Source organism: Hyalella azteca, unplaced genomic scaffold, assembly GCF_000764305.2.
Source record: "Hyalella azteca isolate HAZT.00-mixed unplaced genomic scaffold, Hazt_2.0.2 contig8694, whole genome shotgun sequence".
Taxonomy (NCBI): domain Eukaryota; kingdom Metazoa; phylum Arthropoda; class Malacostraca; order Amphipoda; family Hyalellidae; genus Hyalella; species Hyalella azteca.
In genome coordinates, this window is record NW_025938780.1 from 21,387 (window position 1) to 42,469 (window position 21,083).

At 34.3% G+C, this 21,083-nt stretch overlaps 3 protein-coding genes across 3 annotated transcripts; all 3 read right to left on the reverse strand.

The window, feature by feature from the left end:
* Positions 1–315: 315 nt before the first annotated feature.
* On the reverse strand, positions 316–10,649 carry LOC108668010 (trafficking protein particle complex subunit 2). Its single transcript, XM_018155132.2, has 5 exons — positions 10,530–10,649; positions 4,325–4,462; positions 2,463–2,581; positions 1,081–1,195; positions 316–661 (listed from the first exon to the last, which is right to left on the reverse strand). Exons 2-5 carry the CDS (start codon positions 4,412–4,414, stop codon positions 563–565), a joined length of 423 nt encoding a protein of 140 aa, XP_018010621.1. The 5' UTR covers positions 4,415–4,462; positions 10,530–10,649; the 3' UTR covers positions 316–562.
* LOC108668009 lies at positions 7,363–10,482 on the reverse strand. The gene is made up of 2 exons (XM_018155131.2): positions 9,475–10,482; positions 7,363–9,226 (listed from the first exon to the last, which is right to left on the reverse strand). The coding sequence occupies exons 1-2, from the start codon at positions 10,100–10,102 to the stop codon at positions 8,469–8,471; spliced, it is 1,386 nt and encodes a 461-aa protein (XP_018010620.1). The 5' UTR covers positions 10,103–10,482; the 3' UTR covers positions 7,363–8,468.
* Positions 10,650–11,976: 1,327 nt separating the features above from the next.
* On the reverse strand, positions 11,977–18,817 carry LOC108668006 (transcription termination factor 3, mitochondrial). The gene is made up of 10 exons (XM_018155129.2): positions 18,757–18,817; positions 17,068–17,233; positions 16,482–16,608; positions 16,373–16,440; positions 15,799–15,921; positions 15,083–15,262; positions 14,562–14,685; positions 13,641–13,731; positions 13,019–13,151; positions 11,977–12,139 (listed from the first exon to the last, which is right to left on the reverse strand). Exons 1-10 carry the CDS (start codon positions 18,815–18,817, stop codon positions 11,995–11,997), a joined length of 1,218 nt encoding a protein of 405 aa, XP_018010618.1. The 3' UTR covers positions 11,977–11,994.
* Between the last annotated feature and the right edge of the window lie 2,266 nt (positions 18,818–21,083).

Below are 21,083 nucleotides of genomic sequence, written 5' to 3' on the forward strand. Positions count from 1 at the left end.
CGTAAAATACGGTGAGTTTATAATAAATTATGACCCTTTATTACTTTTACTAAATTGGCTTTATAAATGAGAGAACTTATTAAGTTATCTGGAATATCACCAAATAGCTTCTCAAGAATATATCATGAACGAAGAAAAAAATTAAACAATTTGAAAATCTCTTCAGTTTAGCTAGCGCTATTATCTAATTTCTAGTAGGTAAAACTTCTCAAGATTACGAAAGATGAACAAGATCATGAACGAAAAAAAGTTAAAATTTAAATCCTGGTAAGCCTACCTAGTTATGAAGTTCAAAGGGCTGAAGAAAACGCTGAAAAGTGACTGAAATCTGGTTTTGTATTTCTGACGCAATGAATGGTTGTCAAAATTCAGTCTTCCAAAATATTTTAATATAAAAACCTACGGCGATCCAAAAAATGCCGTGCCATCAAAAACAGATCTGACAGTGATGTTCTACATTAGCTTAGGGAATGTGAATAACTCTAATAATAAATAATAATAACAAAGAGTCAAATAATAACGAGTTAGAGGTTTGTATGTTCATGTAATAACAATGAAGATGTCAACCCGTGAGGTATTTCCGTCCGTAAATTGAAGCTTTCTTCTCAAACGCGGGCGAGTTGATAGGAGTGTTGGGCTCGTAGAACGGGTTCATAGAGTGCTGGAGATAAATAACAAATAAATTATCTTAATAACTTATAAATAAATTATAAATAATAATTTATAATTTAATAACAGTTATGAAGTTCACGTCTCGCCCGTTTGAATTTATTCCATTGCTCATAATTCCATTTGAAATTCATGTCGTAAATTTTTTAATGTTATGAAATTGAAGTAGCTAAATAACGCACTAATACTTCTGCAATGAATCATAATTGGAACTCAACTCAAACGTGAACACAATCAATAATTATACAACAACATACCTTAAGTAAACTAGTGCACACTGATATATAATACTTCTGCGATGAATCCTAATCGGAACTCAAACGCGAACACAATAAATAATTATACAGGAAGACCAATTAATTAAAATTTTGTATAAAAACACAATGCTGGGCAAGACAAAGTTGTACTCACTTTGATGTAAGTTTCGTACATCTCTACGAAGAATTTCTGGATGCCGTCTTCGTTCTTAACGTCATGAAGGCAGACCATGCGGATACGACCAGCCGTGACGAACGCTGAGACGTACCTAAAATAATATTAGTTATTAAATATTATTAGTTAGTTTACCCTACACAATGAAATAATATTAGTTAGTTTAACTTTAATTACAATAATAGTGTTATATTGTTATAATATTGTTTTATTGTATATATTATTGTTATAATATTGATGTTATAATATCGTTATATTTAAGGTAAACAACGCTTTGGCCTTCTCTCGAAAATATTGGATGTTTTGTTCTGGAAAATAAAGGATTAATTTTTTTGGCTGTATATAAGAAAAACACAGCTCATTCCAGACATTAAGTCGTGCATTTGTATGCATGCATACGATACATCATGCAATTATAGTGAATATCTTGAGTACGAATTAGACTTGTACAACTCATACATTGTATGAGTAAATGAATTACTCTCAGACACTTAGCATACATTGAATCTGTCAACAAATTTTAGGTACATGTTAAACATACCTACATCACAGTCAATATTAGGCACTAATAANTAGTGAATATCTTGAGTACGAATTAGACTTGTACAACTCATACATTGTATGAGTAAATGAATTACTCTCAGACACTTAGCATACATTGAATCTGTCAACAAATTTTAGGTACATGTTAAACATACCTACATCACAGTCAATATTAGGCACTAATAAAACTTAGCATACATTGAATCTGTCAACAAATTTTAGGTACATGTTAAACATACCTACATCACAGTCAATATTAGGCACTAATAAAACTAACCATTCATTGAACTTGTCGACTATCTTGAGGTACATGTTAAACATACATCACACTCATACAACTGACCATTCATTGAACTTGTCGACTATCTTCAGATACATGTTAAACATACATCACAGTCATACAACTGACCATTCATTGAACTTGTCGACTATCTTGAGGTACATGTTAAACATACATCACACTCATACAACTGACCATTCATTGAACTTGTCGACTATCTTGAGGTACATGTTAAACATGCATCACAGTCATACAACTGACCATTCATTGAACTTGTCGACTATCTTGAGGTACATGTTAAACATACATCACAGTCATACAACTGACCATTCATTGAACTTGTCGACTATCTTGAGGTACATGTTAAACATACATCACACTCATACAACTGACCATTCATTGAACTTGTCGACTATCTTGAGGTACATGTTAAACATGCATCACAGTCATACAACTAACCATTCATTGAACTTGTCGACTATCTTGAGGTACATGTTGAACATACATCACAGTCATACATCACACTCATACAACTAACCATTCATTGAACTTGTCGACTATCTTGAGGTACATGTTGTTGCTGGTCCACATGCTTTCGTCCACCAAGTCTAGCGCGGCGTGTGCGATGAACTGGTTCAGGTGGCGGTGCTCTTCTTTCTGGTGCGTGAAATAAGATTTAACATAGGTTGTTGTTAATAACATTTAACATAAAAGGTTGTTAAATTTGTTTGTTATATAACAATTTGTTAAATAACAAGTTAAATAGCATTTAACATAGAAGGTTGTTAAATAACATTTAACAACGTTCCTGTCATTTTAAATAACGGTGTGGAGCATAAACATCAAATGAAATAACGATTTGTTTAATGGGGCAGGAAAACTCGAGTTAGCTAAAGGCACGAACAGAAAAATTGTGGATGAAAGACTTTTTATTTTACGATGAGGACAGTTTTTTCGAAGAGGATTTTTTAAAGAACGTGTTGAAAAATAAAATAAGAATAGGTACCTATATAAGCATAAGTACTAAAGATTCTTTTTTTTTTTTACACAACAATGAAAGTGAAGAATACCAAAATCTGCGTATTACAAAGTCATTTTAGTCAATAATATCATCATAATACTCAGTCAACGCTAAAGCGTGGCCTGGGATTGCTACGCTCGAAACCCTTCTCAAGATTATGATGGTAATCACGAGGAGCCAATTAAGAAGTTGAATAATATGCGTTTAAAAATTACTTTTTAAAGACAACACATCTAAAGGAGCCAGTGTATCCAATGTTACACATGTACAATGAATTTCTTATTTTATTTGTAAATATTAACTAAATTATTTTCAAAGGGTTTTATACATGATTTTTTTTAAATTATTTATTCTGTCAGTTGATTCATGCATTGTCTCCGACTTTATGCAAGCGTGCAAAATTTCAGATAGATTGGACAGGAAGAAGTGTGTTAAATATAGATAACGTATAAGATTTGTAGCAGGCAGTCAAACAACAAGAAGTGAAGTTAAAGAGAAGTGTTGTAAAAACAACAAGAAGTGAAGTTAAAGAGAAGTGTTGTAAAAACAACAAACAACAAGAAGTGAAGTTGAAGAGAAGTGTTGTAAAAACAAACAACAAGAAGTGAAGTTAAAGAGAAGTGTTGTAAAAACAACAAGAAGTGAAGTTAAAGAGAAGTGTTTTAAAAACAACAAGAAGTGAAGTTAGAGAGAAGTGTTGTAAAAACAAACAAGAAGAAGTGAAGTTAGAGAGAAGTGTTCTAAAAACAAACAACAAGAAGTGAAGTTAAAGAGAAGTGTTCTAAAAACCACAAGAAGTGAAGTTAAAGAGAAGTGTTGTAAAAACAAACCACAAGAAGTGAAGTTAAAGAGAAGTGTTGTAAAAACAAACAACAAGAAGTGAAGTTAAAGAGAAGTGTTGTAAAAACAACAAGAAGTGAAGTTAAAGAGAAGTGTTGTAAAAACAACAAATAAAGAGAAGTGTTGTAAAAACAAACAACAAGAAGTGAAGTTAAAGAGAAGTGTTGTAAAAACCACAAGAAGTGAAGTTAAGAGAAGTGTTGTAAAAACAAACAACAAGAAGTGAAGTTAGAGAGAAGTGTTCTAAAAACAAACAACAAGAAGTGAAGTTAAGAAAAGTGTTTTAAAAACCACAAGAAGCGAAGTTAAGAAAAGTGTTTTAAAAACCACAAGAAGCGAAGTTAAAGAGAACTGTTGTAAAAACAACAAGAAGTGAAGTTAAGAGAAGTGTTGTAAAAACAAACAACAAGAAGTGAAGTTAGAAAGAAGTGTTCTAAAAAAAACAACAAGAAGTGAAGTTAAAGAGAAGTGTTGTAAAAACAACAAAAAGTGCAGTTAAAGAGAAGTGTTGTATAAATTAAGCATCGCAGAAGACTCGCCTTGGGCTCCTTGTTGGAGGGAGAAAACTCCATCTCGAAGAGCGGATTATCCAAGTGCCCCACGATGGCGAAGTAGTAGTTGCCGGACATGCTTGCTCTGATCACTGTCTTCTATGCGCACGCCTGCACCAAGTTGATCTAGAGATTAATACAGAAATGTTATTAACCAATTCAAGGAACACACAGATATTCAACAGGTGCATACAATAATAAATAATATAATACAATATTATTATTTAATACAAACACGTGCATACAATAATAGAATCCCATTCTAGATGAACGGCGTGTGAAATCTTGACAACGTTTAAATAAATTATACAAATTCATTCATTAAGAATGAGAATAAAATTCAAAGAATTAGTTCATTCTTTTTTGCCGTAATTATCTAGATTTTTTCGATGTGATAGGATCTGAGGAGAAGGTGAAGCGTCATTCTGAACAATTTATTTGATCAGAACGAGCATGGGCCCATTTCTTCAGTGCCGACATTTCTATTCTATTCTATAACATGTTTAGGGACAGACTTTTGAGCTCCTCGCCGTTCAGGCTAAACAAACTTGCCAATTTTACCAATCTAGGTGCAAGATGATAGTTATTTTAGTCACTTTTATTAGATAAAGGCAGAATGCTTAAAGATTATCAAGATAGGAGGAGCGAGTTGAGGGTTACATACCCACAATTAGCTGTGAAAATTCTGGTCGATATCAGCAAGGAAGCCCGGGACTTTGTAATCAGTGAAAGGCCAAAATGGCAAATGAAAAATTGACAACAATTTATTATTATTTGTTCAATATTACCGACTGTCCTATTGATTACAATGCAAACGGAAACAACCTTTTTCAAGGGAGAGAATATTTAACGGGGCAGCAACTTCTGTATTTCACAAACTCTGATCGTATGGGTGGCGTTAAAGACCAAATTGAATACTATATCAATTTCAAAAAGCTAGCAATTTAATTACTAGCGCTAAATGTGTGCGACATGAAAATACGATGAGTATAATGCGCACCCCTCCGCACATACAAGCAGAATTTCGGCAACAATCTGCTTGAGGAAATCAAATCATCTGTAAAAATTAAATTATTTTAGCGGTCAGAGTGGAGAAAAAAAAAGTTCATGTGTCTCAATTATATATTTTTGTAAGTTAGAACATGGACGATGAGGCACTTAGAGGGACAGACCATCTATAACAAAAGGCTCAACGTCCCATGGAACTTGAGGGAACGTCGCTCCTACGAAGACAACACAAATGCGGGCAAACCGGACAAGCCTTTTAGTGATACAAATAACAACCGATTTAATATCCGAAATACAAACTGTAATGGGGAAATTAATGGGTTTAGAAGATTTGCCCGAGGACATGGTTCTTAAATTGATCAGCTCATTAAGTGCAAATGAAGTAAATCGAACACAATTCATTAGATTCAAATTAGGCATGATGAACAGCCGAGAAAATGCCACGACTTTGGGAGCTGAGTTCAAAAAAAGTGAAAAAGATATATTACTTAGAATTTTAACAAATAAAAAGAAAACCATCCTTCTCTTTGGGACACTTACGGTAGTGAACATAATTTCCGCGTGGTGCCACATGACAGAATCTCGAACGTTAAATTACATCTCGTAACATCAGAGCTTCACAACCACGTGAGACTTCAATCCTGTCATCTGATAATGATTTTATTATCACTGTATGGAACTGTACATGTTGGTTTATGCTGCGTAAGTGTCGGAAATATAGTTGCAGGTATATACTGTAAAATCTCATATTATGATATGAAAAAAATTGAACAAAAATTCATAACACCTTCATGACACAGCATACAAGTTTTTGAACAGAAACTTTCACAACAGCGAACATCCCCGATCAAGATAATAAAATAAACAATAAACTCGACGTAATGAATTTCTTCATTAAAAATGTGTAATACAAAACTAAGTGAAGGAAATATACAAACGCAGCTAAGCCAGAACTTAGTAACACTGTAAACCGAATGGAATTAGGCACAATATTTCATTTAATTCTTGTGGTCTCCAAAATCAGTTATTGGGACATTCGACCGTCACAGGGAGACGACGGTATATTTTTTAATTAAATAAAACAAAATTAAATTCAAATGCAAACTATCAACAATTGCAAGCTAGAACACATCACAACCGCGATTGCAAAAAATATTTGTCTTGTTAGTCTTAAAAAATCGGCAGCTGCTACGCTTGCCGGCCACGCTAAATTACGGAGAAAACTATGTTAGAAAACATAGATATATATATATATACCATAAATATAGAAGCTATTGACTTCATTGAAGGGCAAAAAAAAATTTGTAGAATATAAGAACCTTCGACGATTGAGCTTTAATTACAAAAGAAAGAAACAAAGGCTGCGGTCCAGTAGTGGGAAAAGGCGAAGTACCTCAAGAGAATTGCATTTTTCTGTAAAATTTTAGCTTTCATTTGGAAATCTTCCAATATATCGTGTCTCAACTGATAAGACCTAGAAACACAGAAATATATTCTAAATAATTTGACGGCAGAAAGTTTTTCAGCCCTATGCCGTATTGGCAAATTGATACAAAATCTCTGTATCCTATGGCAACGTACATAAGTATATACTAATAAATAATCTACGGCATCATACCAATCGAACAATAGATCTGACCATCAGTCAGCACTTTGGCACGTTTTAAAGGTTTCTATTGCGGCACAAAACCTATCAATAAATAAGAGATACATTACCTCTGCTGCATTTACAGGAATATTTCAAGTCCTCACCACAATTACATTGTTACATATTTTATGTACTGACTTCGACAACCAATTTAAAAGAAATAAGTATAAGTTTACTGATGAATTACAGGTTTGCGTACAGTTGAATAAATTCAAAATTCAACGAGGGGCCTTCAATCAAGTTTGATTGAACAGACTATGCGTTGGCGGCAATAGGCAAGATGTAAACACAGAAAAAGAGCTTAACTGTTATTTTAGCACAAGCTAATTCTTTCAAACAAGCCATAAAATAAAAACAATGGAAACGCATAAACTAATAGAAAAATTATGACAAAATAGAAAAAAAATGTAAAGACATTCTCTTGAAAACGTTTGACAAGATAATAAAAAAATCTAATTTAACAATACAAGAGTTCTTTGGTTAACTGATAAAAAGTGTTGTGAAAGTGTTAGTGTTGATCAGATGTGTTCTTGTACAACAAGGCAAACAAACTAGTTAATTTTTCATCGTAGCAGAATTTACAGGATTCACTAGTGTCAGTAGCACATGTATGAGTCGCAGCGCTTTCAGAGTTGGCACACCCCAAATAGAAACGGTCAATGAATTTCAAAGAAATTTTACAGTTGAGTTTCAAAAAAATTCATATTCTTTCTCACTTAAGTTAAACAATGAAATTTTGAACGATATTACATAGTAAATTCAGATAATTAGCGCTGTAGATAAAAATTAGCATAAAAATAATAAATATATACAGGAACTAGGTACTTGCTTGTCTTTAATACCACACACAAAAATTGAAAAATCTTTCCTAACACACTAGTGCAAAATAAATAGTATAGGTATATACTCAACTTGTATATTAATACAATTGGGACATAAAATCAGAAAATTTCAAGAATTGAAAACTCACAAAACAAATGGATAACAAGAACAAAGACTCTAAAACTGAACAAGAAAAAAAGTATAAAAAAAATTTAAATACCTTTACCAAACTTCGCTTTACCTGTTATTGAGGACAATTTTTCACCATAGGTAGTTCAGGTTTGATAGGTACCACAAAATTCATCACTAGGCAACCACTACCATCAAATGCACAACCATTCAGATTTATTTCAACACGGAATTTACTACCTAAACCATGTCAGCTAGAAATACTCATAAATATATTATACTCAAACTATACATGACTACGCTTTTTTCTAAATTGTATAAGTAACCTTCACTTCAGTACACAGAACGGAAGCCCTGTAATTTCACTTTACCTCTATCAATAAATTTGAACAAAAGCCAAAAGCACAAAATATTTATGACATTTACGTTAACAGCATTGATAATGGTATAAACATGATGAATAAAGCCTCAGACCATATATGTATAAAAATATTAGAATAAGTACAAAAATATTTGTGAAAGATACTAAATATATGATTCTCCATTAACATACATATGATCTTGTGTGTCTTTATTAGCTTTCAAAAGTCTTAGTTTCAAGCTCCAATAATTAGCCTGCTGAGAATAAACATTCATTTGCTTCTCTAGCATTTTCATTCTCATTATATGCTCAGCTTGCTCATACTCAATTCTTTTAGATAACAGCCTAGCATGGAGCTCTTTACATTGGATATCATCATTAGCATCATATGATGAAAAAGATATTTCTTCTTGGTCCAGTCTAGGAGGCAAATTCAGGTTTTTACTCCTAAACTTTCTTGAAGTTCCAATCTTGTTATTAATTTTTTTTAATGAAGGCATTGCTTTTAGAACTGGTGATGCGTTAGATGTTTGAGAAGTGATGGTCATGCCAGAACCTAAATTAAATGTAGTAGGCAACCCTTTAGATGATGGGATCCTAGTAACAGAAACTCCTGGAGGTATAATTTTAGGTAGTATGTCAGCTGCTAGAATGGCATGAGTGTTGAAACCATTCAAGTTTACATCTCTGCTTTTAGCAGCACTTGTGGATGATGATATGTCATAATCAGACTCTACCGCAATACAAGGTTCATTATCACCTCTATAGCTTAATTCAGCGGTATTTTCTTTGACTCCATTGACTTTAGCAGAAATATTATTGCCTAGAAGAAGACTTGATAGCTTGGGGGCGTCACTGCGAGCCTTCTTGGAAACTGGCTGTGAAGGGTCAGATTCTTCTCCAGAAGATGTCAGAACTCCATCTGAAAAATGAAACATTTGTAGTAAAATTCTTTAGCTCTAAACTAGTATTTCAACACATAATGAGACAAATAATAATTAAAGCTGTAACAAGTAATTTATTGAGATGGCCTTTAATTTCAATAAATTAATGAGAAATACAATGGAAACCTGAATATTAATAAGGTTTAAAAACTGATATTAAAAGGTTCATATACATGGGACAATAAATCTAGAGCAATACACAAATTATTAAGCAAGACATGCTCACCTGAGCTGCATAGGCTGACAGAAGGATTCACGACACCAACTGAAACGCCTGATCCGACATCAAGAGAATTGATAACTTCAGAATCATTTATGGTGTTTAAATCCCCATGTGCACTGCCGGTTAACATTTGATAGTAGCCTTCCTCCACGGATTTTTGTTGCAATTCTTTTTCAGCTTGTCTAGCTCGATACTTCATGTTATCCCAGCATTTACGAAGCTCTTTAACTGTTCTTGGCTGCATATTGGGCTTTTCATTATATTCAAGCACTATCTTCTCCCAAGCATTTTGCTTTTCCAGAAATGTGTCACGTGATCTACTTCTTGTATCAACAATTTCATGGTAATTTAACACAATATCTTTCAATATGGCACGTTCAGAATCGGTGAAAATGTTCCTATGAGTTAAAACGCCGTTGCTCTTCACTTTGAGGACGGGAGTAGACACATCCTTGGTGACAGTCGTTATGACTTCAAGAGGCAACTCTCCCGCGTAATCGAAGCCATCTTCTTCACTCTCATGATTGCTTCCACTCGGTGTTGGAACGTTGCCATAATAAGGCATATCACAGTGATCTGATTGATTATCATTATCAATTTCAGTATCTGTCTTCAACTCAATATCGGCCATTATGTTATAGTAGATATAGGATGCACGTCAAGTTAATGATTATTGGAAGTAGACCGTAAACACATCACAAACCACGAAGGCTTGAGTTTCTTCATCTCGAAGTTCGAACGAATCATAGAAAGTTAAACTTAGATTTATAACCATTTTGTAGGCAGATAACTAACAATAACCAGATAAATAAGTAGTTACCAACAACTCGCAATCATAAATAATGAAAAAATTGTGTTAGTTGAGAACACACTTCCGAATTCCGATTGAATGAACGTTATCCCGAGCAGTCGACAGTAAAAGTGCCAAGGTGCAGTGAAAGGGAGCTCGACTTGGGAAAGTTATCATTGGTCGAGGACGAGCTCTGACTCTGAGTGGGAGTATGCGACTGCTCATTGGCTATAACTTGAGATGTTTTTACTAATTGTTCTTTACTTACCTTAGACACGGTCCAAGCCTGTACACACTGACTTCCAAAATGCATGCCACAAGCTAACTAAAGCATTGACACGAAACACCGCCTCAACTGACGAACACATGAATGAATTAGAAGAATGGCGAAACTTAACGGGAAACTGCAATCAGCAACAAAGAAAACTTTTTACACGGAAACTAAAGAATTTTATTTCATCACAGTGCCTCGAATGCTCGATTGAATTCAACCATGCGAATACTTTCACTCAATATTAAAATAGTGATCGGCTTGGCAACTTATTACAGGAAACATTCGTTTTAGGGAAAGGTTCAAATTTAAAATTCATAAATAATTAATAATTTTTTCTCCTTTACAACACATAAATGTTATAATTCACTCGTAAACATAAATCGCATTTAACTTTACCCATGCTGTCTCGCAAAAACGTGAGTGACTATTCCCGCTAAAAAAATTTATCGATGATGACCTTTAATTGGATTTGGATTCAACAGTATTCCCCCTACTAGGTTAGGTTAGGTTAATCGATACACGTGTGAGATTTGATTTCGTTGTATTTGGAGTTGGTGCGGTCGAAATTATTTTTGATATTTGGTAGCCCACTATTTATTTGTGAGTTCTAAATTTTTTATTGTAGCGCGTTTTCGTAGATAGTTTACCGCATGGTTGAACTATATAAGGTTGACCCACGAGAAGTTCCGTGGTTTACCGCACCTTGCTCTTATTTCCAGTCGAAATCGAATTTCACGATGGCAAAATTTTAACGTCGCAAGCGACAAAATAAATAATAAATTCGATGGTCAACTTTTGGGAAACTTGAAGTTTTGAGTGAAATAAAGAAAATAATCAGTGTAAATCCATTTTGTATCCTTGGCGACTGACTAATTATTATATCAAGATCTTTTTGAGTCAGATCAAAGCAGAAGAGTTTCAACTCGTGAACACAGGCGTTGCGAACTGAGGTCGCGTAGATCCTGCTTAGAAATTCAAGATTCAACACATGAGCATTCAACTGACGAAAGCAGAATAAAATTGGGACGAAGAACCTTCGGAGTCAGTTTAATTTGGATACTGAAGTTTAGGATGGATCGCTTTATTACAACAAGACAAAACGCGGAAGCTACACAAAACCAAGGACTGCCAGTGTTTCACGCTGGTGCTTGTTGCGGTCTCGAACTCGCAACTCACTGATTCAAATTCTACTGCGCTTCACCGCCCGGCCTCCTTGCCGATTCTGACCTGAAACTGTCGCACAGTGCTGGGATCGAACCCGCGTCTCTCTTGATACAACGAACTTTAACCACTGGGCCACCCTATAGCCCATATGGGCCACATTATAAAATTAGTGATTTGAAAGATGATTTCAGAAAATTGGTAAATCAGACAAATGTTTGTGGAGGTTGAAGAACGTAAAAACGCTTGTAACTCAGTAGTAAGGTAAAGAAAAGCCACATACATCAGTGTTTTATTTTCACAGTGTTTTAAGGTACATGTGATAAGCTTCCATAGTGGACTTGGCTAGTGAAGATACAAAATCGGCATCGGGGAGTGTGGCAAGCAACTCAGGGCTCACGTAGCGTGGAAGAGTTGGGTTGTACTGAGCTCGATCCAGAGATCTGCAATGCAAGTGTGGATGTGAAATATGTCGTGGCTCTAGTCTGACACAATAAATTGCAGTTTCAAGTAATAATAATAATAGCGAATTCAGCGTTTATGAGGCCGTAGGCCTGTCGCCGATTGTCAACATAGCAGAATATCCACAGCTTGTTGCGGTCTCGAACGCGCAACTCACTGATTCAATTTTGCTTTTACTTAACCGCCCGGCCTCCTCGCCGATTCTGACCTGAAACTGGCGCACAGAGCTGGGATCGAACCCGCGCCTCTCTGTTCCAATCCTGGTACTCTGAACTTTAACAATTATATAAAATAGCGATTTCAGCGTTTATTAGGCCGTAGGCCTGTCGCCGATTCTTAACATTGCAGAATATCCACAGCTTGTTGCGGTCTCGAACGCGCAACTCACTGATTCAATTTTGCTTTTACTTTACCGCCCGGCCTCCTCGCCGATTCTGACCTGAAAATGGCGCACAGAGCTGGGATCAAACCCGCGCCTCTCTGTTCCAATCTTGGCACTCTGAACTTTAACCACTGGGTTAAAGTTCATCAATCTACCTTTTGACTAGAGCACAACTGATACTCATTCTTCTAGCCAAGTGACTTCTGTTGTATGCGCTAGTAAATCAAAGGCTGCTACACGGACAAAAACATATCAAGTGTAATGATCGAAAGGGGGAGTATCACAAGTTAGGTTGGTAGACTTTTTAATCATCAAAGTTACTGACACTTCGAATTTCCGACTAAGACCAACTAATTAGTGACTGGTAAGTAAGTAGATAAGAGCAGCGTAGCAAAAGAAAGAATCGGTATGTGGAATTCAATTTCAAAACTATTGAGGGAAATTAAATCAAAACATAGATGCATCAAAAAAGGCTTACTTGAGAAAGAAATGCCGGTTATCAAGGATGTGAAGTCTGCACGTCAGAATTTTATTGCACTTTACGATCATATCCACTGGGATCAGCATTTTCTTGGTGATTAATCTCAGTTTGTCTGTAGTCTGATAAGCGCCTGAAAAAATACGCAAAAACATTTTATAAATAAGCAGCTCCGATGGGTGACACTTTCCAAACAAATAGCATTTAATTCAATGTAATGAACAACAGGGAATGAAAAAATTAAATAAACACAAGCAATATACAGAAAAAATATGCAAACTGAAAGATAGATCACTAAACAATTCAAGTAGAATGAGAAAAGCTTTTACGTAGAAAGTTGTTAAACCAGGTGATATATTGTCTATGTTAGTTTTCAATCATGGGTCCACGACTCAAGTCTTTACTCTTTAAGGCACATCAGCCAGATAAAAAAAAATGCAGAAAGCTCTGCTAACACAAATTACATGGATAAAATAGTTAACCCTCTTTGAACAATTATTTTTTTTAATTAAACAAGAGTACCTACTGACAAGGAGAATATAACTGTTGCTTGATAAGAGGCTCTATGATAAAAATAATTGACATTGTTACGCCATGCAAGTTGAAAGATGAATTTTCGTACATAAATGATAGATGCGGGGATTTTCAACCAGAAGCTGCGCTCGCTGTTCTCTTGAAAAGCCGAATTCATCACTCAGGATGTACTTCACTCGCTGTAGATTATAAGCAAACAATCAAGTTTATATTAAGTCTTAGCTAATGTATTTAGGAAGTTAAAATTACATCGATTATTGGACTGATTCACAATGTAAACACATAAAATTCATGAAGAATATAGAGCAACAGTCAAAAGGAGAACTATTATTTGAAGTTTTCTAATGACACTAACCAACATAATCTTCAATACTAAATTTTACATTTTTCAAACATTTATATTAGATGCCAAATGTTTGGGTACAAAAAATAAATCAACAAATTATCAAGTTTACTAAGACATTATCATTATTATTTTATATGCCAATCCTTGCAGTCCTAACTAAAGGAACAGGATACAAGATATACGAAAATAAAGAAAAAATATAGTAACGCAGTACTCACTGCAGTGAGTGACAGTGCAGTGGCATTTTCTCGTTGACGAAAACGTGAAGTCACGGACAGACAGACAGACGGACGGACATGGCGAGCACAATAGTGCATTTTTCCACAAATGAGAAAATGCGCTAAAAATGATAAAAAATGTGGATATCCTTTAAATTAAATGATATCTATATTAGTGATAGAATAGAATAGAAATGTCGGCACTGAAGAAATAGGCCCATGGCCTGTTGCCAAAATAGTTTCATTCAATTTCATTCATTCAACATTCAATCAATTGGCTAGGCTTAAGTACCCTGACTTTCATTTGATTATAGAAGACAATTCTGGCTAGGCTCACGTACCCTGGGTAATTTGATTATAGAAAACAATTCTGGCTAGGCTCACGTACCCTGGGTCCCTGACTTTCATTTGATTATAGAAGACAATTCTGGCTAGGCTTACATACCCTGACTTTCATTTGATTATAGAAGACAATTCTGGGCAGCCTCGTTGCTACTGCGCGAACCTGAGCGCCAGAAAGATGAAATTCTTTTTGAAGGAAACCCAACTTGCTGTCAATACTCTCGATTCTGAAAAATAAATTAGAGTTTATATTAGAGTTTATTATTATATAAATCAATTACAATATACAGATGAACAAAATCATCTGAATGATTAGCATTAGAAAATATTTTTTCAAAATTAATAACAACAGATAGTAATTTGATAGTTTTTGGAGAAGAAAACATCAGCAATTAGATAAAGTAAATGAAAGTTTAACTAAACAAATCAGGCAAACAATATATACCTCCAGATATTTAATTGACATTAAATTTCTCGGAACAAGCTTTATTAGATCAAGATGCTGTTGCTTTAAAATCAAATGCAAAATATTATAGATTAGTTTAATTACATAGTTTACATAAATTATACTCCAGGTGATCTTTTTGATATGTAACTATATTTTGCTGACATCTTTACACTCACGAATGGGATAACCAAATTGGAAATGCTGCAACAGTTGCTATAGATTGTGGTGTGAACTTCTTGGCTACTAAGTACTGGATTCTAGAGTGAAGAACGTCCAGGTCTTCTTTGAGAAGATAGGGATTAATGGTGAGAATTCGAGCCCATTTCTCCACTGGCACACCCACTTGATGAAGAAAACTGAAAATAAAGTTCAGTTCATTGCAGTGAAAAGATGTTTCAAATAGTGCTGTGAAAGGTTGCCACGACACAATTTTGTTGGCTCAGCAACATATATGTAGCAAACATCAACAGTAAACTAAATACATAACTGAAGCCAATTTCAATATAAAAATTACATGATGCAAAAATTCTACCAGGTTTTGCCTTAGAGTGAAGATAGAAAGGTTTGGTGTCTTCTGGAAAGTATGTACCTAAGCTTAATTAATGCAAGATTAACACCCAATTTTTCAATTAAAATATCTTGTTGCAAAAATTCCATCTGGCTTTGCTTCCACCAACTGACAATAGATGTGGTTCTAGGTCCATCTCAATGTAAACCAATCAAATTATTTTTACTTATTTTCAAAATGAAAAAAATATGCTGCAAAAAGTCAAACTTGCATCCAACCCACAACAGATGAGGTTTGATGTCCTTTTAATCAAATGATAGCTACCTACTTATTTTCATAATGAAAATAATATGCTGCAAAAAGTCAAACTTGCATCCAACCCACAATAGATGAGGTTTGATGTCCTTTTCAAAGTCCAGAAGAAGAACATAAGAGGCTTTCTCAGTATCTTCATCATATTTGCTGATGTTGACACCAAGCTTGATGAGCTCCTGCAGAGTTTTTGATCTGAAAATATAAATGCGTAAAGTTTCTATCATAAATACTTCAATAGTAAAGCTTAAATAAAAAGAATAAGTGACTTTATTAATAGTTAACCTTTATCAGCTATTGATTTAAAGTAACATTCAAACCACAATTGGACAATTTTTGCTGCTATATATAATATAGTGATACCTTGGTGGTTTTTGCCATGCATTCTAGATAATCAGAAAATAAATGCATTTAAATGTTTTAAAATGGTCTTGATAGTTTGGTAACATAAGCAATTGTTGTTTAATGTAAGTTAGGGCTCCTCTACATCATTGGTACCAGTATACATATAGTACAATAAAGGAGGTTATAATAAAACCATAATAAAATTTATAATCAGAAGTGTTCAATAATTTTCCTATGATTTTGCATATATTACTTATATTTATTGAAAAAAAATTGTGAGTGCATTTAACATTGGACTTACCTGTTAACATAAGTGACAATGTTGAATGATTGAGGAACATTGGGAAGAATTCTATCCAGCACAGCAAGCTTCTAATAATATGCTGCAAAAAGTCAAACTTGCATCCAACCCACAATAGATGAGGTTTGATGTCCTTTTCAAAGTCCAGAAGAAGAACATAAGAGGCTTTCTCAGTATCTTCATCATATTTGCTGATGTTGACACCAAGCTTGATGAGCTCCTGCAGAGTTTTTGATCTGAAAATATAAATGCGTAAAGTTTCTATCATAAATACTTCAATAGTAAAGCTTAAATAAAAAGAATAAGTGATCTTTATTAATAGTTAACCTTTATCAGCTATTGTTTTTTAGAGAAAGTACCGGTAACATTCAAACCACAATTGGACTCTTTTTGCTGCTATATATAGTGATACTTTGGTGGTTTTTGCTATTAATTCTAGATAATCAGAAAATAAATGCATTTATATGTTTTAAAATGGTCATGATAGTTTGGTAACACATGCAAATTTTGTTTAATGTAAGTTAGGGCTCCTCTACATCATTGGTACCAGTATACATATAGTACAATAAAGGAGGTTATAATAAAACCATAATAAAATTTATAATCAGAAGTGTTCAATAATTTTCCTATGATTTTGCATATATTACTTATATTTATTGAAAAAAAATTGTGAGTGCATTTAACATTGGACTTACCTGTTAACATAAGTGACAATGTTGAATGATTGAGGAACATTGGGAAGAATTCTATCCAGCACAGCAAGCTTCTCAGTAGGAGTCAGTGCAGATTCAACAATGTTATCTTTGCTGACTGACTGATTGTTGGATTGCTCAAAGGCAATTAAACTATTACTGTTATTCTCTGAAGCAATTCCATCATGAGGTGAACTGTAGTTTCTAGCAACAGTATGTGCACAATAGTGCCTCACACAGGTTTGTTGTCTATGTGGACTATAGAAATTTTTCAACTTGGCTGACAAAAAGGATTCTTGCACATTTTTAGGGGATGATTGTCTCAGTAAATTACAAAGCATGAAGGAACATTTCTCTATTGATCTAGCTGCTTTTACTTGAATGAGCATTTTTCAGGTATATAACAAATATTGTTTCATGTAAATTAGCTGAAAAATCTGAAATTTTTTAAATTAAAGTTAATACTTCAAGCTCCTTTATCTTTTTATTTTTTTATGCACTTTAAATTGACTATTCTTACACATTCAAGTGTAATCAAAACATTTTGGATGCAAATTTTATAAGGGAAGCTTGGTTAGCTACCCAAATGTGGTCAAAAAAAGCACAATATCAAATTTGATAGCCTGCTGCCCATTTTCAATTTTTTAACCACTTGGCCACCAGCCAACTACCATCAGTCCAATTCCAATTAAGAATATTAGGCAGAAATTTCCAAAAATCCCAGGTAAAAATAATTTCTTCTTATGTAATTTTAAAAAATTGCATGCGAAAATACAGTTTTTCTATTTTTCTTCAAAGAAACTGTGAAAATGCCATAGGAATGAATAAAATTGGCTAGATTTAATGGCTTTTTTGTCTGATTCATGGGTGGCTTTGTCCTATTTTTACAGTCAGGCCATCAATGTTGCTGGCCTTCAAAAGAAACAATTTATTTTGTTAAAAAAACTGAGGCATAAGTTTCAAGCAAAAGCAAAAAATATTCTTGGTTATTATAGAATAAAAGTGTCAGCATTGAAGAAATAGGCCCATGATTTACAAGGCAATTAAACTCAACAAACTGTATTCTGCCCATCATTATACAGATTTTAGTAACAAGGTGGCGTATCTGCAAAGCTGTAGAAGCGGTTTTGTGGCAATGTGGAATATCTGTGGCAGCTTTTGTGGCATTGACAGTTGTCAATTTTTACCAGAATTTGCATACCTGGTTGCTGGAATAGAATATACTAACCATTCAACCTGCAACCATTGATATTAACCAATTGTTGATAAAACTGAACAATCTGGCAAATTTCAATTCAAATTCTCTGGCATTTCAAATGCATTAAAAATTGGTCACTTACTATGGAGCCACAGGATTTCATTTGTAAAATGGAAAATTCCAATCTAGCCTGAATAAATTCTTTAAATCGCTAACTTATGCTATGGTTTGTATTCTGGTAATTAAGCATTGCTTGTTTGCTGCCAAAACTTGGTTTTAAGGTGCAAAATGCTATCAGTATTAGAGCTATTATTGAGGACAGGGTCAAATATGAGAGGCTAAATACATGAATAACTCGTACATAGATAATCATATTTATAGAAGAGACATTAGAATTAGCCTCCCCTCAGCAGGCTCAACTTAGCCTCCAACTTCTAAGCTAAAATTGACTCAATTAGACACAGCCAAACTTGGCCTTTTCATAGGATATTTACCATGCTGAAGCTCAGCCTCAGCAGACAGCAGGTTTTGTCCAAGGCAAAATATTACTGCCATTATTGCCATAGTGTCAAAGGAGAATAGATGTTGGTGCCCCCTACTCAAGTTCATTTTTGAGTCCTATAACATATAAGTAGACTAGTAAGTATCTTAGAAACCAGCATTAGCAAAATTTATCATATATGAGAAATTGATTAAAATATTGAGTAGGTGAGGAAATGACAAATGAACAGATTCTGAAAAATTTCCAGTCTACCACTATCATCACACTATGATTACTGTTATCCATTTCTTTTGAGGAATATCTCTCCAACCATGAGCAGAGATTTTGAGCAACTCCAGCTTGGCTAGGCCAAGGTAACTAACCCAGAAATTGGAAGATTCTACTGCTCTTTGGTAGTCTACTGCCTGAGCCCTCTGGTAAGTGCCCTCTTACCAAATACCAACTAGACTAAGCAAGGTGATGTGTGAAAACTAATAATATGTGCTTAGAAAGTACTTTTTAAAGACCACACTTCTGAGGCCGGTGTTTCCAATGTTACATATGTACAATGAATTTCTTATTTTACTTCTATATTAAAAGTAACTTTTTCTTCAATTTTTTCACCTATTTTTTGTTTTGTTTTTTGTCAATTGAGTCATGCATTGTCTCCAACTTTATGCCAATGTGCAAAATTTCAGATTGATTGAACATGTAGAAGTGTGTTAAGGGGATGACTGGCTTGGTTCTAGAAAAGCTTCTACATTTATCTACCGATCTTTGTGAAATTTCACACGCATAAGTAAAACATAAAAATAAAAACATTTTTCTCATTTTTCTCAAGTTTTAGGGAAAATAAAAGAAAATATGAAATTAATAGAAAATATTTAAAAAGGGGGTACTTTAAAAATGTTAAAATGTTATAACTTTTGCAATCTATGTGCTACAATATCAAGACACATTCCATTCAATTAGTAACATAATTATCTAGTGGCTCATGAATTGATTTTTTATTTTCTCCACCATTTTTAGCACATTTTCTCATTTATGGAAAAAATGCACTATTGTGCTCGCCATGCCTGTCTGTCTGTCTGTCCGTCCGTCTGTCCGTGACCTCAAGTTTTTGTCAACGAGAAAATGCGCTCTCTGTCACTCACTGCCTTGAGTATTGAGTTTTATTTTTTTTCTTATGCACGTTTTTCCATTTTTCCACATTTTTCCCTGTCCCACCCCACTCTCCCCATATAAAGGGCAAACCATGCATGATGCACAAATGCTAAAAAAAATGCTTCTAGAGTCACTAGGTATGGTTTTTAAAAACCAAATGATATGTCTTTCAATGCAGTAGCTTGAATACTGTAGGAGTGGTAACACCTTTAAAGTGGAAAAAATGAAAATTCAAATTTTCGGGAAACCCAAAAAACTGAAAAGGTGTAAAGAAGGAGATTTTATCTGTGCACCTATTGTGGAATTCGCACTGTGGAATTCTAGAGGGATATTAAATTAACCAGTACACATAGCATATTGAAAAGCAGGACCTGAAAGCTTGGAAAGGCCAGGAACTTTCCACTTCCAGTCCATTATATACATATCCTATCCCTTTCCAGCTGTAATTGGTTTATGGGATTGTGATTTTAGCCCCTTTTGAGCTTTCCAGCTGTGATTGGTTGTGCCCATAAGCCCCACCCCCAAATATGGTTTATGTGCTACAGTAATGGTTAACTATTAATTTAATATTATTAATATTAATAATTAATATTTTCAATATTAATACCTACTAAACAATTTTCAAATTAATTGTCAGAAATGCATTATACCAGTGGTTCCTAACCCATGGTCCGCAGCCAGGTACTGGGCCGTGGACCAAATGATACTGGGCCACGCTGCCTGCTTAAAAGGCAAATATATTTTTTTTGAATCGTCAATTATATATAGCTTAAAATAATTATTCCATTAAAAACCATTTCACGCAAAGTTACCATTATCTACATAATACCTTCAAAGTAAAATGACCCCAGACTGCCATAAGCCCATAATATGTGCTGAATGTGCAGTCATTTTTTGTCAAACTGGTCGCTCCTGGCTCCTTGACTCCAAAGGTGGTCTTGCGCTCTTGCCATAAGTTAAGGGGAGCGTCTACCCTAAAAATTATCTCGGCTATTTACAGTCGGATCACTCTGAAACTTGGTACACATATGTAAAATGGAAAAAAACTCGCATTTTGTTCGTGTAAATTTTTCGAAAAAAAGGAAAGAAAACGTGAAATTCTTAGAAAACGGCTATAAAAGGGGGTACTGTAGAAATGGATCTAGTCCTAGGATTTCCAAGCTACAACATTGAGAC

Coding starts and splice junctions, on each gene's coding strand:
- LOC108668010 (XM_018155132.2), bottom strand. CDS start 4,414: ATGTCCGGCAACTACTACTTCGCCATCGTGGGGCACTTGGATAATCCG. Junction 1,196..2,462: donor GTCGACAAGTTCAATGAATG/GTTAGTTGTATG, acceptor ATATTATTTTAG/GTACGTCTCAGCGTTCGTCA. Junction 662..1,080: donor TGTACGAAACTTACATCAAA/GTGAGTACAACT, acceptor ATTTATCTCCAG/CACTCTATGAACCCGTTCTA.
- LOC108668009 (XM_018155131.2), bottom strand. CDS start 10,102: ATGGCCGATATTGAGTTGAAGACAGATACTGAAATTGATAATGATAAT. Junction 9,227..9,474: donor TGTCAGCCTATGCAGCTCAG/GTGAGCATGTCT, acceptor TTCATTTTTCAG/ATGGAGTTCTGACATCTTCT.
- LOC108668006 (XM_018155129.2), bottom strand. CDS start 18,817: ATGGCAGTAATATTTTGCCTTGGACAAAACCTGCTGTCTGCTGAGGCT. Junction 16,609..17,067: donor ATTGTCACTTATGTTAACAG/GTAAGTCCAATG, acceptor TTATATTTTCAG/ATCAAAAACTCTGCAGGAGC. Junction 15,263..15,798: donor GACATCAAACCTCATCTATT/GTGGGTTGGATG, acceptor CTTTATTTTCAG/TTTTCTTCATCAAGTGGGTG.